Source organism: Trachemys scripta, chromosome 5, assembly GCF_013100865.1.
Source record: "Trachemys scripta elegans isolate TJP31775 chromosome 5, CAS_Tse_1.0, whole genome shotgun sequence".
In the NCBI taxonomy this organism is placed as follows: domain Eukaryota; kingdom Metazoa; phylum Chordata; order Testudines; family Emydidae; genus Trachemys; species Trachemys scripta.
Genome location: NC_048302.1, coordinates 74,052,193 through 74,069,629, shown reverse-complemented (window position 1 = coordinate 74,069,629; position 17,437 = coordinate 74,052,193). Strand labels below are relative to the sequence as shown.

General features: G+C 39.2%; 1 protein-coding gene across 4 annotated transcripts in view; it reads right to left on the bottom strand.

Annotated features, from left to right (window-relative positions):
- The window catches only part of NEIL3 (nei like DNA glycosylase 3), a 46,620-nt gene extending 29,450 nt beyond the window's left edge, over positions 1-17,170 (bottom strand). The window contains exons 1-2 of one of the 4 annotated variants that reach the window (XM_034772515.1): positions 17,118-17,170; positions 6,760-6,884 (exon numbers count right to left, since the gene is read on the bottom strand). In XM_034772515.1, coding sequence (XP_034628406.1) covers positions 6,760-6,884; positions 17,118-17,129 — 137 coding nt within the window. In that variant the 5' untranslated portion in view covers positions 17,130-17,170. Of the gene's footprint in view, positions 1-6,759; positions 6,885-10,993; positions 11,364-17,117 lie in introns of those variants that run through there. The other 3 variants (XM_034772513.1, XM_034772514.1, XM_034772516.1) reach the window with 3 other exon arrangements.
- Between the last annotated feature and the right edge of the window lie 267 nt (positions 17,171-17,437).

The following is a 17,437-nucleotide window of genomic DNA, read 5'->3' as shown; positions in this document are numbered from 1 at the left end:
CACCTGAGTAGGGAAGGAAATAGACTTCTGGGAGGGAGGCTGGCTCATCTTATCAAAAGAGCTTTAAACTAGGAAGTTTGGGGAGACGGTTGGGAGATGTACAGTTAATCTCCACGCCAGATTCCAACATTGAAAAGGTGAGTGATAAGATAAGAGGTGATGCATTTAGGGATGACTAACAACAATTTTAGTTACAAGCTGGGGACGCATCGGTTAGAAGTAACGGAAGAGGAGAAAAACCTCGGGGTCCTTGTAGACCGCAGGATGACTATGAGTCGACAATGTGACGTGGCGGTGAAAAAAGCCAATGCGGTCTTGGGATGCATTAGGCAAGGTATATCTAGTAGGGATAAGGAGGTGCTGCTTCCGTTGCATAAGGCACTGGTGAGACCTCATTTGGAGTACTGTGTGCAGTTCTGGTCTCCCGTGTTTAAAAAGGATGAACTCAAACTGGAACGGGTACAGAGAAGGGCCACTAGGATGATCAGAGGAATGGAAAACCTGTCGTATGAAAGGAGACTAGAGGAGCTCGGGTTGTTTAGTCTGACCAAACGAAGGCTGAGGGGAGATATGATTGCTCTCTTTAAATACATCAGAGGGATAAATACCAGGGAGGGAGAGGAATTATTCCAGCTCAGTACTAATGTGGACACGAGAACGAATGGATATAAACTGGCCGTGGGGAAGTTTAGGCTTGAAATTAGATGAAGGTTTCTGACCATCAGAGGGGTGAAATATTGGAACAGCCTTCCGAGGGAAATGGTGGGGGCGAAGGACCTGTCTGGTTTTAAGATTAAGTTAGATAAGTTTATGGAGGGAATGGTTTAATAGAGAAACATGATTTTAGCCAAAGGAATACCGTGCCATGGCAGGTAAATAGTATAATGAATAACAAGGGTCAGGCTGGAGACTCTTGCCTACATGCTCGGGGTTTTGCTGATCGCCATATTTGGGGTCGGGAAGAAATTTTCCTCCAGGGTAGATTGGCAGAGGCCCTGGAGGTTTTTCGCCTTCCTCCGCAGCATGGGGCAGGGATCGCTAGCAGGAGGGTTCTCTGCCAATTGAAGTCACTAAGCCACAGGATTTGGGGACTTCAACAGCAGAGTCAAGGGAAGGGGTAGGGACGGCTTTGTGGCCTGCAGCATACAGGGGGTCAGACCAGATGATCATAATGGTCCCTTCTGACCTTAAAGTCTATGAGGTCTGAGTCTTTACATGGTCTCTCTTTCCTCCCGCAAAGGACTGTGTTTAGTAGCAACTAAGAAGCACTCAAGTATATAGTGACTTTATTAGATCTTTATATAATCAATCATTCAGTTAATGATTTAAATTTGAAACATGTTTGTGCAGCCATAATACATGCAACATCCTGGGAGTTTCTTCACCTGTACTGCTGCCCTCCTAGAGCCCCTGCCAGGCTCCTCTAGGGAAGTTCAAGCAAGTCCAGGGACAATGGCAAAAAAATACATTTGTTTTCTTTCTTGCTCATTCATTTTAAAATTAAGACTCACTAAAACAAGAACAGTGTTCTTCTCAAAGAATATTCTATCATCAGCTCTTCTTCTGCCAAGTGGAAATGATCCAATATAGAAGACAAAATTGCCAGCTGTTTCACTACCACAACTTTCACCACGGTGTCGAGCATCTTCCAGTTGTCCTCAAAATAATATGACTAGCATCTGCCGTATGGTAGCTGGTTCTTTCTTTTTCTGACCTCTCTTCAGGAGAAAGATTGTGTAGGTTTTTAAAATTTATTATATTTAAATATAAGTGCTGGTGTTTATTAGTTAAGGCGAGGTTGAAAACTAAAGGCACAAAAAATATAAAGTGATGACGTTTGAGGTGGTTGTTAGATACTGCAGAAATTCCAGTCTTAAGCCTGCCCATAGAAAGATCTGCCTCCTTCACTAATGAGCTTTACTCTTGAGGCAACATGCCTAAGGAGTGGAGTTGTCCAGAGCTTGATATATCTTTTAGGTACCCTAAGTGCAGATCTTTCAATGCTTTTAAGATGAGGACAGAGATCTTGAATTTGATGCAATATCCTACCTGATATCAGGGTAGTGAGCAAAGGACAAGTAAATCTGATTTGCAGCCCTGATTAAAGTATTCCTTCACAAGTTAATCCAAACATACCTTATATACCCCATGTCCTCAAAGGGAAGTCTTATTTCTAAGCTTCTCCTTTAAAAAATATTTTATATCAGAGGAAGGTTAATTATTTTCAGAGTAACAGCCGTGTTAGTCTGTATCCGCAAAAAGAAGAACAGGAGTACTTGTGGCACCTTAGAGACTAACAAATTTATTAGAGCATAAGCTTTCGTGGACTACAGCCCACTTCTTCGGATGCATATAGAATGGAACATATATTGAGGAGATATATATACACACATACAGAGAGCATAAGCTTTCGTGGACTACAGCCCACTTCTTCGGATGCATATAGAATGGAACATATATCTCCTCAATATATGTTCCATTCTATATGCATCCGAAGAAGTGGGCTGTAGTCCACGAAAGCTTATGCTCTAATAAATTTGTTAGTCTCTAAGGTGCCACAAGTACTCCTGTTCTTCTTTTTAATTATTTTGTGGTTTAGGAGATGAACAACAAAAAGGCCTGGCACATGACAGAAAACAAAGACAGCACCTCAAACATTTATTTGTTTTTAATCCATCCCTGTAATGCCACACATCTGTTTACTTTTATTTTTCCATAAGTACTGGAAGGATGGTTTTAAAAAAAATATTTACAGATAAAAGCTACAGTATATCAATTAATAAATATTGACAAACTACATTGTTAGTAATTGATTACAAATCCAAAAGAAGAGAAGTACTGTAAACTGATTCTCAAAAAATATATTGTGCCTTTCAGAAGATTTTTCTTATTGTTCAGTTAAGTTAATAAATATAACTATTTTGGCAGTAGTTGTTACTGCTATATTCTTCCAATTCTCCGGTGCGATATTAAAGCATTGCACAAGATTAAGCAGTTTTGGGGGGTTTTTAAATGTAGGCTTTAAACTCTGTGTCGTGCTATCAATCATAAATGCATTTAACATTTCCCAAAAGTTCTTGATAAGAAAAAAAATAATGTGCATGTTTGTAATTAATGGTCTCAGCTATGGAGGAGGTCCAGTGCCCTGTTTAAAGGTGCACTACTGTCACAACAATTAGCGGTCATAACTACTTCTCAGTTCATGGCTACAGTAATAGAATATTTCACAATCACTTCTATGCATAAATTCCTTTTATATTAAAAGCCTTAAGAACTTTACAAATTCCACTCCAGTGTACCTCATTATCCCTTATGTGCTGAAACAATGAAAAATAGCATTCTTGTCATTTTAATTAAGGAGAAAGTAGGATGGAAGCTACTTTAATTGAAATCTTGGTTCTGCTGTCTGATGACAGCTTGTGTTAAAAAGCTCGATATTTTTAACAGAAAAAAACTGAGCTGTTGTAACTGTTCAGTTGTGTACAAGACTTAAGTTCTTGGGGATTTTGTTTGTTTTTTAATTGCAAAGCTCTCATTAGTTCCTAGAAAATAGTTGCTCAATAACAGCACAAACTATGTTATAGGCATAAGAAAAAAAATTGGTAACAGAATTTTATTAGAAGGGTGCATTAAAGTCCTAGATCTAACTCCCAATGAAATCACTGGGAATCTTTCCACTACTTTTAATAGCATTTTATTTGGGCTCTACAAATGAGAATCCTTTCCATGTGGAATGTGTCTAAGTTTTGCCTTTTTTAAAGAAAATAAAAATATATGAATTGTTATAGGTTCTTGAAGATTTCCAGATGGAATTATTCAGCCGAGGTCCAAGGGTACATTTATAGTTATTCTGAAGAAAATAGATTGTCGGAACATCTTCTATATAGTATCTCTCACATCCCTAATTGTCATTTCCTTCACTCTAGAGCAAATTATTCTCTAGTCTCTGGTAAAATGCAACTACAAACTGTGCTAATTTACAAGATTCCCCACCACTCACCTCTTCAGGTTTTAACTGATTCATTTTTTTCTTAGTTTTAAGAGACTACCATAAACACAAAGATAACTAGTGGTAATTCTCAAAAATCAACTAAGAGGAAATACAAAAATCAAGGAAAACATAGGAGATAAGTTCAAATTCTCCATGCCGCTGCTTACACTGTGGCCTTTGGTGAATTCACTGCACCTGTTCTATTACTACTACTATTGGATGCTTGTTCTCAGATGAAAGAAATTTCTCAAAAGAATTATTCCCTGACATTATTGTTCATTAATCAGAAAGTGGATCATACTGTCCCATTTATCAGTGATAGATGGATCTCAAATTCAGCAAAAAATGGGACTTCCCTCATGTGCTACTTGTTATCCATGATGAACCACGTTCATCTATAAGTCATTCAATCAGCATAGAGGATTTCCAGGATGGCCAGATCTTCCTTTTCTCTGAAGTGATGCTAGCCAGGGGGACAGAAATCTACAGTGTTTGGCTCTTTGGCCAAAGAGCAAGTGTTTCCTTGGGCCCTTTCCCAGCTCCTCCCTTGCACACTCACTTGTGTTAGAGCTGTATACAGTCCAGCTTTAAGAGAACAATTTTAAGGTCATTTTTCCATGGTAATAAGGAACTTCTGCCTGCTAGCTACAGGGTGAATTTCATAGGTGCAATTTATAAAGGCATTTCAGAGCAGTTAGTGATGTGATTGAGTGGACCAACATTAAACAAAAAAACAAAAAAACAACAACAAGGGACAACAGTTTCCCTTGTTAGACATCCTTTAATTTTCAGATCAGGATTCAAAAGTAACAGATGGGGTTAAATGAAGCATCTACATAATTTTAATTGTTGTTATACTTACAGCTTTGATCACATACTTTCAGTAACTAATTTAAAAGGTAGTTTAAAAATGAAGATTACTTAAAATCCTGCAGTGCCATATGATTGTAGTCCAATACTACAATGAGGGCACATACCCTCTCTTTTTTTAATGGACATACAATGAAAATAACTTTTGCAAAATGGTATCGTTGACAAAGAAAATTTTAGTTAATGCATGCTTCATATTCATGTTAAATATCTGAGAACTCTACCTGTTTATATTACACTACGGACCATATAAACTAGGTTTTCTGTTTGTTTTTCAAATGAGTCATCCCAAACGTTTTAGTTTAGGTTTGACACATTTCACTTGCATTGCAGTAGACATTTGCAATACACATACCGCATGCTACGTTGGAAAAAGGAAGTATAATTAGATCCTTAGACAGTATGAGCCCAAGTTTCAGAGGTGCTGAGTAGCCACTATTTGAATGGAAATCATTGGGAGTTATCTACATAAGGTATTTTTAGACTCTTCAGTATATTGATTATGAACAAACCATTTAAGTTTAGAAAATTACAACAAATGTCATGTAAGTGTTACCAATTTTAGAGGTCTGACTTTTGTGCTGTGAAGTCTGTGGAGGACTTTTTATTAAAAATTGGGTGGGCTCATTTTGGTTACCATCCCATGGGACTACTATAATGTATTTGGTTATTACACAAAAAAGGAATGTTAAGAATGCAAAACCAAACACGCATCATTTAAGAAGTACCAGAATTAACACTGACTATGCAAACTTGATTTGACCTCCTTGTGCATAAGTAATATCATCCAGTCTTGCCTAACGTCAAATAGAAAATCTGGAGCAAAGCAAGGAATAGGACCCAGCTCTGCCAACTCTCAGACGTTGCAACAAGAAAATATTCTCTCATCTTACAACCCTCTGCCTCAATTCTGTAATTTATTTCCTAACTTTTGAGTGCTTTACTCTACCACCTAAGTATTCTTTTAATGTTTTTGTATGTGATTTTTCTAGGTTTTTTTTTTTTTTTTTTTTTAAGCAAACAGAAAGTCTATCAGTGTGGATGGAACCCAAGACTTTTAGATCCACAGCACAGAACTCAACTACTTGAGCTAAGAGAACTGGGTGCAACAGTATGCTGTTGCCTTGTATGTGGACCAGCCACTAGAAGGGAATCTGACACGGTTTGCCACTAGAAGTGTTGGATAGCTAATGTGATGCCAAGTTTTAAAAAGGGCTCCAGGGGTGATCCTGGCAATTACAAGTTGGTAAGCCTGACTTCAGTTCCAGGTAAACTAGTTGAAACTATAGTAAAGAACAAAATTGTCAGACACATAGATGAATATAATTTGTTTGGGAAGAGTCAACATGATTTTTGTAAAGGGAAATCATGCCTCACCAATCTACTAGAATTCTTTGAGGGAGTCAACAGGCATGTGGACAAGGTCAAGTGGATATAGAATACTTAGATTTTCAGAAAGCCTTTGACAAGGTCCCTCATCAAAGGCTCTTAAGCAAAGTAAGCTGTCATGGGATAAAAGCGAAGGATTGGTAACTGGTTAAAAACATAGGGTCACGAGGTTATGACCGGGGGAGGGGGAGGTCGTGAGCTGTCAGCCTCCACCCCAAAACCTTGCTTCACCTCCAGCATTTATAATAGTGTTAAATATTTTAAAAGTGTTTTTAATTTATAAGGGGGTGGGGTCACACTCAGAGGCTTAGTGTGTGAAAGGAGTCACCACTACAAAAGTTTGAGAACCGCTGGTCTAGTATATACAGCACCTAGATGCAAACTGCACAGAGAAACTTCTCTACAATACTAATTAACTTTCACATAATTTAAAATGATAGTACCGAGAGAAAAAAAAACTGAAAATGGATAGAGAATATATACGGAGGGAATACTGAAATTTCTCTTACCTCAACGCTTTCTGTCCAAAATACATAAAAAGCTCCTTCCCCAAAGTTTCTACACCAGTATACACACATCCTTTCAGCAATCTCAGGAAATCCTGACAGGAGGTTTTATTCCCAGTCCCAGCATTCTGAAAATAAATTCACACACACACACACACACACACACACATTTAGAAAAGAAACAGTCCTAAAGCCAATTTCAAAATCTCGCAGTCATCAGTTAATACCCAACTATACAGACAAAATCTGCCACCCTTAATCATATTGAGTACAACCTTATTCCTCCAACCATCCCACTGAAATCAATGGGACTACTTGCAAAGTAAGTTGCTATTCAGTGTAACTAAGGCCATCAGACACTCGCCCATTTTACTCTGCCCTGTTGATTTCCAGAAAATATTATCCTAGAAAAAAATATAAGTAATTCATCATTTATGTAAAAACATAATTTGACAGATAAGATGTCACCTTAAATCTCTAACAGACACTTACAGAGTGTCCTGCCAGATCACCAACTCCATTCAGGAGTTCTGAGAAGAGTATTTTGTAGGAGCAAGTGTGTGATACCATTTTTTGTTAGTTTAAAAGCAAAAACCTTTTCAAAATGCCACTGTTTGGAGCCACTGACAGTGATGATATATGTTCTATGTACTAGATGAGACTTGTGTCCAGCAAAAATCTGCATACAGCCCCACAGGAGTACCTTTCCTTTCAAAGATCAGATTTTCAACAGCAAGACACAAAGGTGTTGGGGTGGGGACACTGGTGAAGGAATGAAGGGAATGGATCATTTTCAAGGTCTGAGTCAAAATTCACTACTCACATAGTAAGTGTTACTCCATTTATTCAAATAGAGACGTAAGTACTTACACTAATGATTAATTTGGCCCAGGGTACTACTTTTTAGTGACAGCATTTCAGAGCTTATGTTTTGGTGTATGGATCAAGCATTAGCATAATCAGACTAGTTTCAAAGCTACATTTGTAATTCACAAGTATCCAGGACTTCTGTCATCATTGTTGCAAAACCTCTAAAGCCAGTGCTATAACATTTTTCCATTCGTAACAGGCAGAAGCCCAAGTGAACAGTTATGACACAGGTCTGAGGCAAAACTTCAAGTCTGTATAAAGAATACACAATTAGACCTACATTTTGTGCCTTAGATGACTAGCTGTTTTGTCAGTATGGTACAATTGCTCCTTATTAACAAAAAAAATTCTGTTAAAACCATGCTGACATTTTTAGTTAATTCATTTGCCATACTATTTTAAAATCCTCTCTCTATTTTTGAGATATGTACAGAAGTGTCAAAATTATGAGTAATTAACAGACTGTTATTTCTCACTATCTTTTCTTTTTAAATAGCTTTGTGAAATATCTAAGTTATATATAGATTATCCTGTAACTTAGTATTCCTAACTATAATTATAAAGTACCTATTCAATCAAAATAAGTTGGACAGCCCATTGTTTATTATATTCAATATCACTTTGCCTGTTGACAAAGAGAAAAGAAAATGTATGAGCTTTTGCCTATATAAGACTGTCGAACCAGTCTCAAGTTGTGATTTTTAAACAATATATTTAAACTCGTGCAAATCTTATAGACAGTTATTTTGGGATAGGCAAAGTTTATTATAGTTTATCTTAAGCCAATTAGCAATCAGTTTAATCAGAACAAGAGTTTCCACACAAAAAAAGTTCAATTAAATGGGTTTCTTAAAGGATTTAAATTAAACCATTTCAACTTCTGTGCTTAGATAAGGTCTTGCATTCTTCCCAAAGCAGAGGCCCTTTATGCCCCACTTAAGTCCTTACATGGGCCATGATGCAGAGGATCATCACAAGGACTAAGTGGATCACTTGTCATGATGTGTCACTTGTCATGATCCTCTGTCCAGAGAGAAAATTCATCTTGGGATGAATTTCACCAGCTGAGAATATGATTCTTACTATCTTTTCCCCTTTGCTAAATTCATGAGAGCATAAAAAGTAAAAATACTATTTAAGTCCTGAAACCAGAAGGTTATGAGAATTAATTTATGACACAATCTCTTGCACTACATTCTTTTTAAAGTTGTGGGCAAGGGCACTGCTGTAGAACCTTTTACAGACTTATGGCAAAACATTAATCTGTGTCTAGACTTACATATCAAACATAAGAAAAAATCCTTCTGTGACTTTCCTGTTGCTTAGAACATAAGGTATGCACCAAGTTTCCCACACTAGTGCAGAAACTGACAAAAAAAAAAAAAAAAAGCCAATTCAACAATCAGGAATGGAGTACTGAATCTTCACAGCTCATTAACCAGACCTGCTCATGTATATTTTAACTTTTTCTACAAAAAGGTCCCACAAGCCCCAAAAGTTGTACGCTGTTGAATAGTTTTATATTGTCAACAAAAATGGGTAAAAATTAGCCAAGACATTACATACCGAGTACGTGGAAAGCAGATACCCCAATCTTTATTTGGTTAAATAATTTGTCTGGTTAATGTTTTTTTTTTTTTTTTTTTTTTTTTTTTTAAAGTAATTCTGGAAGTAAAAAATCCTTTTCTGTGGGCTAATGTGTATCATTCTCCTTGTAGGCTTTGTATTATACACTTCTGAACCCTATATAATTAAAAAGCAACTAATGCCAGCAACAACTTCTATGATTTTCCTTACAGGGTTCCTGAACTCAAATGATATTAAAAAAATTACCATCTGTTTGATTAGACAAAAAAATGACTTGAAAAGATTTCCTTCATTATTTCCTACATGGGTTCATGTTTCTCCAGCTCTATCTCTTCAAATTCATCAGATTTGCTATGGCTGATTTATTATGTTGATGACAAGAATATGTTATGGTACACTGATTTAAAAAAAAATGTGAAAAATCTCAAAACTGCCAGAAACCTCTGCTGTAGTTAACTCTACCATGATTTTTGCAGAAACAAATTATGTCAGTCACATTGATGATCTTGTTTGAAGTTCAGATCAGTCAGGCACATTTTATCATCCCCAAAACTACAACAGAATTTTTACAAATCTAGTAAAGCTTTCTTGCATTCTTTCAAAACTTAAAAGGAGTGTCAACTGCATCACTTGTACTGGTGTAAAACCTTTACATCAGATACAGCTCACCAGTGCAACAAATGCCTTCTCAACATTTATTTAAAATTCAGTGCACTTATTCTGGTTTCCTAGCATTAAACAGAGAAGGTAAAGTTTTCAAAAGTACTAAGTGGCTTAGGAGCCTGAATGTCATTTTAAAAATATTTAGGGCAAGATTTTAAAAAAGTATTTAGGTACTTAAAGATGCAGATAGGCACCCAGTGGGATTTAAAAAAAAACACACACACACACACACACACACCTAGGAATGTAATTCCCACTGAAATACATGAAATAAAATGGGCCATCAGGGTCTAGGCACTTTTTAAAACCCCATTAGATGCATCTCTAGATGCCAGAATTCTTTTAAGAATCTGGCCCTCTAAGTGCCTACATCTCTTCTGAAAATGAACATGTACTTTTGAAAACTTTATCCTGAATGTAATTAGTGGGGAAGCAGCGAAATAATTAGTCCTTGTATCGGCCTACTTGAAAGATTACAGTGCAATCGTTTTCTTCTCTGTGCCCAAAGACAGGAGGAGGGCGCTATCAAAAGAATGCCTGTTTTGAGGAGACAGAGAATATTTACACTTGGGGGAATGAAGTCAGGCTATCTGCACAGTAGGAGAGTGGCTTTCTTGCATAAGCACCAAAGGAGATTGTGCACATCCCGCCAGATTTTCCTCAACTGCCACGGAGCATCAGGTCCTGACACCTTGCAACAGGGCTCAGCGTTTCATGACAAAATTCAGAAACTTGTGTAACGCTCTCTAGTGTAAGTGTCCTAAAATGCCCAGCGCTTGGGCTCGGCGCTTGAAAGAGACAAGGGAAATGAATGACGACACTGAAAAGCGCCAGAGCCAGGCAGGAGTGCAGCAAGGGACAAGCTCTCCCCCTGCACTTTATTTACATGGGGGGCCGGAAGGATTGGCAGGAGCTCCCCCCACCCCTCGCGTTTCTATAAACATCGCGTCTTTCCCCTTTCAGCTGCTCCCACGCTGCGGGGCTCAGCAGGGGGTCGCCCCTACGCCAGCCCCCTTTACAACATGGGGATACCAGCAGCGTGTCGCTGCCGCCCCCCGTGGCCCCAGACGGGCCCGAGCAACTCTCCTGTCCCGCCGGGCCATGGGGCGGCTGTTACCGTCCGCCGCACGCCGTCCGAGCTGCTCCCGCCGCAGTTGCTGCTCACCCCGGTGCAGGCGGCGAGCCCCCGGCCCCCAGGTCGGGCTGGCAGCAGCGAGCTGCCCCGCACGCCCCGCACCGCCTGGCCGCGGCGCACCCGGGCCCGGATCCTCTCCCCGTGCAGGGCGCAGCCGGGACCTTCCACCATCCCGGAGCCGCTCAAGTCTCCCGCTCGGTGTCTGCTCCGCCCCTGTCTTCGCAGCGCCCTGCAGGAGGAGGAGGCCCGTAGCCTAGGACTGGGGTGGGGCAAACTGGAGGCCCGCCCGATCTCTCTGTGTCCAGGGTCTAGATGGAACCCCCATCTGTGTAGGGAACTTGCCAGCTTTCTACTGCCCCTAAACCAAATATCCTTGCCCCGCCCCTCCTCCCAGGCTCCACCCCCTACTCACTCCATTCCCTCCCATGGCTCTGGCAGGGTGTTGGGGTGCCAGGGCTCCAGCTGGGGGTGCGGGATTTGGGATGCAGGGGATGGGGGGTTCAGAGGGGGATCAGGGGCACAGGAGGGGGTGCAGGCTCCAGGCAGTGATTACCTCAAGCAGTTCCCAGAAGCAGCAGCATGTCCCCTTCTGGCTCCTACATGGAGGCATGGTCAGGGCTCTGAACACTGCCCCATCCACAGGTGCTGCCCCCGCAGCTCCTATTGGCCATGGTTCCCAGCCAATGAGAGCTGCAGAGCTGGCACTTGGGGAGGGGCAGAGTGCAGAGTCCCCTGGTTACTCCTATGCGTAGAAGCCAGAGGGGGGACATGCTGCTGCTGCTGCTTCCGGGAGCCACGTGGAGCAACGACAGGCAGGGAGCCTGCTTTAGCTGCTGCACCACCGACCAGACTTTTAATGGTCCGGTCACTGGTGTTGACCAGAGCCGCCAGGATCCCTTTTCAACCAGGCATTCCAGTCCCAAACTGGACACCTGGAAACCGTAATCTTTGTGCAACGGTCAAAGGTGGCTTCCTGCCCTGGATCACAGGGACCAAATGGGATCCCTTTCCCTCCATCCCTATCACCCATGAAGTGGCCTAATGGGCTTCAACCCCAAACCTGAGCCTAACCCAGTCTGCACACCCTCAGCCTCAGCTGGGATCTAGGCTACGGTTCAAATGTCATAAATGGTCCGTCTCTGTAAAGGAACAAAGCAAAATGCAGGATCTGAATTTCCCACCATCAGAACTTCATGTCAGCCAGCATCCAGCTTTTGGGTCTTGGTCCCATTAGCATGAGAAAAGGTGGAAACTGTAGTGGGACATGGTGAGGAAGGCACATCCATACAGGCATTTTGCTGATCTGTCACAATGAAAGGTTCCAGAAAAAAGGACTGGAGCTACTGTCCTAACACATCATTTCCTCCTCCTCCCCCCCAGGTCCTGTGGCTCACTCATGAATTCTTTCCTATTTTCATTGTAATGCTGTATCCTAGATAATTATTCCCAGATATTATCATATGAATCCCTGAATGGTGACATAAGCACTGCTATTGCACGCGTTTATCCACACAATCTCAGGGCCCTCTGAAAAGAAGAGGAGACACCTGCGTGGAACAGCGAATTTCATAGCCAAATCAAGAGTGTTAACAGGCAAACTTTAAATGTGTATTTAAAAAAAAATCCCTGGCAATTTCAGGAGCATCACCATATATGTTTTAATAATCACTAAGGGAAAATATACTTTAGAAATTATTAACATGATTTGGACTGTATGTGACCTGGCACAAGAACTGGGAACAGAACCAAAGAATTCTGACTTCTAGTCCCCTATGCTAAACACAGGGCAACACTGCTCATGCATTTGTGCATACCTTAGGAGACTTGTTGACCCTCTCCATACCCCTGCATATACCTATAATTTTCAAGGATGTGTGAATAAATTGCTAAATACAGTACTTTCCAAAAGAAGCAGGTCAGAAAAGATAGTATATGGATAATTTTGCTTATGCTGTCTGTTTTCTTCTATTTCAAGGTTATGTAGCCATTGTAGGCAGCATTATATCATAGTCAGCTATTATACAAAACCCAACTGAAGATGCAAAATATTCCCTATAAATAAAGCATACAACATGTTGCCCAGAAAATTAAAAAGTGTACAATGTGGTGTACATCACTATGTATATCTATAGCTGGTTGTTTATTAAACATGCTGATTCAGAAGCTATTGAGATTAACTAGTACTTGAAAAAACAAGGTTTGACAAATTGACAATTATTGGCCAAAGAATTAAACTCACTAGCCAGAGGAAGCAACCACCAATATTCAGGGGCAATGTGTGAATCTCAGCCCTCTCTCTCTCTCTCTCTGCTTTCCCTGCACCCTACTTTGGGGCTCCAGCCAAGATTTACAAAAAAAATGGGTGCCTAAAGTTAGGTTCCTAAATTCATATTTAAGCATCTTAAGAAGTATTGAGACCAGCAGCTCCCATTTACTTGCTAATCAAAATGTAATTCCCACCCCCCCACACCCCCCTGAAAAAATAGTTTATTATTGGACATTTTATAAATGGCAATAACTGTCCTGTTATGACATGTTACAACAGATCAGGTTTTAATGGTCACATCCAATTACAGGGAAGGAGGTGTATCCATGGCTTCAATAAGAACCATTTAATAAGGATATCTTTACTTTCTTACTCTTCTCACATACACTAATTAATTTTATTTTAACTAGGTGATCTGTAGTGACCCTCCCTTCACATACACTTTCATTCCCTTTCTGATTGAACTCTAGTTGTATCCAAACCATTATTAGTGACCATTATATTATTTGGTGATACTTTGTAAACAGTCTGGAGTTTGTCTCATTAAGAGAAACATTTAAGGATACAAATACCTTAAAGGGAAAGGATGCAATGAAAAGCACTGCAACAGACACACTGGGTTGACACTTTTATACTTTAAAACAAATGCCAAATATTGAACTTTGTAAATCTCTGTTTTTGTTCCACGGTGAAAAGTACAAGTACATCAATGACAGCAGTTTTATAAACAACAGCAGCTGAGTGAAAATAGTGGTCATACAGTTTTCTAATTACATTGGAGGTGTAGTGAAGATCAAACATGTAAAACTGTTTGTGTTTTACAGAGTGATAAGTAGAATCATCCTAGCTGCTGTGATAACTGCAATACTTTTGAATGTTAGGAAATTCAAAATTGTGGTCCTCAAGTTTTAACCATGTACTTGGCATTTACTTGGGCTACAGGGGGGGGGGTATTTTTTTCCAAATTGTTAGTATTATCAGAACACAAATAAAATATCTTTGACAACTTTTTCTGTGGTCCATTGTTAAAATGTAGATTATTGTTGTGAACAGAGATAGGGCACTGTATTTTGGCTCTGCAAAATCCAGTGGCAAAGAAAAACAGCCCTTCCCAAGGGTAAGTCTACTTGCAGAATTTAACGAACAAGTTTAATTGTTTGGCCATTTCACATAATGATATCCTTCCTTTCTGCTGTTACATCAGCAGGACCACATCATTCAGAGGTACTGTGATAACAGATGTGGAAACTGGTGGCAAACCTAAATGTTTACTATTTCAGTAAACCTACTTTTAGGACCTACTTTTTAAATCTGCAAGTGAGGAATTCCACAAATGTGCATACAGTTCCACACAATTATTGTAACTGTGTGTGAAAATTGTGCAACTGTGCAAATGCTCATGTATGTATCTAACTGGAAATTGGATGCAGTTACCTAATTTGTGTAGGCATTTGTAATAATTGTGCATACACTGCACAAACATTTTTGTACACACAATTGCATGCATATGGTTTTTGAAAACAAACCGTGAATATGTTATCCCATTTATGAGCTCACTGGGAAAAAACACAATAGAATGACATTTTTTCTTTTTGAAAATCAAGTTTCCCAGAGTTATATAGAAAATGTATGTATCCCTTTTTGTTGTCTGTTTCCCAAGATTTGTATATGAGGCCTGATTCTCCGCTCTATTGTAAAAGTTTTATGTTGGTATAGCACGGGCATAAAACTCGTGTAACATAGTGGAGAATAAAGCCAGCTAATTCCTCTAACCTTGAAATCATTTCCACTGCCTTACTTTGATTTTCTCTAGTTCATCAATGTCCTAAGAACAAAACAATTAAAAATCCATAAAAAGTACAATTTATCAAAAGTTTAAAAAGAAGTAATGAGAAGCAAAGGGACATGTTGAAACAGAGAAATCTAAATTAATATAATTTTAAAATAACGTATAATCTCTTCTATTTCTCTGAAAACAACACACACACAGAATTGACTTTTCCAAACCTAACAGTCATAAAGGCAATTTTAACAGTGAGAGCCTTCATATGGCCATAACCTTTTTTCTTCTGGGATGGTGAAAGTATATAGTCAGAGCAGGCAATCATGTGGGTGAAAAAAATGTTAGGTAAGAATGCATAAGCAAGGCTGACATGATCCATTACATGGTTGCCTAGGGAGCTTATGAGAGGGGTGAAACACACACAGAATTGCATACCATGTAATCCTAATGAAATCCTTTCTAAACCTTGTAAAAACATTCCCAAATCCTTCTAAATGAAGTCTGTTAATGCAATTAATCCAAAGTTGTGGTGTTAAAGCAGTTTACCCTGTTCATGGAGCCATGAACCTGCCCGTCTTGGCTGAAGGTTATGTACAGTCCACAGAGATGCAAAGTTAAATCACTCTTTGGTTATTAGCCCATAATATAAATGACAGCATGTATGGTATGAACCTCTGTTTGTGGAAAGCCAATTTATTCTATTACACAAACTATACTATTCTGACTTATTCTGTTGTTGAAGGATAATACAGTAGTTATTGTAAAGTAAATTTAAAAAAAAGTGGAGATAGGAGATTCCGACTAAACCACAGTAAAATCTCTATGACTGAAATAGAGAGTTTAACTGTGTTGTGATTTTCAAGCTCAGTGTGGGCTAGTTTGTATTTTTTAAATGTTGCAGTCAAGATAAAATGTAATTGTAACTGATATGATATCATCAATATGACTTTATACTGATAGTAATAAAACTCATTTGCATCAATGGATTATAAACAACAGCTATAATTTAAAGTCACTGGAGTTATCACAATTTACACCCGCTGAAAATCTGGCCCCAGATTAACATAATTTTAGGATTCTAATTGATAAATTAAAGACCAGAACTTTCTCATTTAATTTTAAAAGTCATGGTTTATATATCCACCTTGATCAAGGGCCCACAGGGAAACCCATACAATATAAATAAGCATTCAGTTATGTAATACAAAGTTACTCCTATTTTTAGGTTCTCATAACCACCTCCTTGAGCTATGGGCTCATGATTAACAATATAACACTTGAGATGCAGTGCAGGACTAATCTCTGCTGACAGTGATTCCCTGTGTGGCCTTGATCAAGTCACTTATTTCTCTTTAGGTAAAATCTTTCCCCCATAGAAGTCCCCATGTGTAACATAGGGATAATATTTATTTACCTTCCTTAAAGAGTATTAATTAGTTTATGTTTGTACAGTGTTTTGAAGAAGTAAACCAGTATATGCAAGGGGTTTAGATTATTACTAAATATCTAGGGTGAAATCCTGGCTCCATTGAAGTCTATGGGAGTTTTGTTATTGAATTCAATGAAGCCAGGATTTCACCCAAAGAGTTTTAACAAAACCTACTTTTGGTCCTCCTGTAGCTTATAGGATACGTCATTTGCACAGTGCCTAGCACAATATTCAAAAGATGTGGACAGTGGTTTAGCAGCAGCCAGCACCATGTTCTGGGCCCTTCAGCAGGCTCTGTGGAGGCATCAGGACATCAAGCTTACTACAAAGCTAGATTACAGTTATAACAGCTCTATTGTATGGCAGTGAAATGTGGACACTGAGGAAGGCTAAAGAACACTGGATTGACCTTTTCAATTCTTGTCATCTTCAGCAGCTGCTTCATATTAAGTGCCAGGATAATATCAACAATGAGGATATTTGTAGCTGAACCCATCAGCAACCTCCATCAGCAGTGGTTTGGTTTTGGTGGCTTTCTTGATTTGAATATATTATTAGGATGGAAGATGAACTAATTATGAAAGAGCATTTACCAAGGAATGTGACCATATGGTTGGCGATCACATACCTTTGGTGACATAATAAGATTGCAGATGACAGACACAGATAAAGATCAAACTGGATGGCACTTGAACTGCAAGGAAGCTACATCCCTTTGTCATTTGCCATGATGATGATAGCACAATAGCATCCTGGTCCACAGCTGGCATTCATGGGCACTATGGTAAAAGAAATAATAAACAATAGCTCATATCATAATGTCTTGTTTTGGAGCCAGCGGCTCAAGGTTCTAGTCACAACCAAACAGGGCTGTATGGTTTATTTAGTAATAGTGCTGTTTTTCTTTTAATTTTTAGCACTGATTAATTACAGAAAGGCACCTACTGT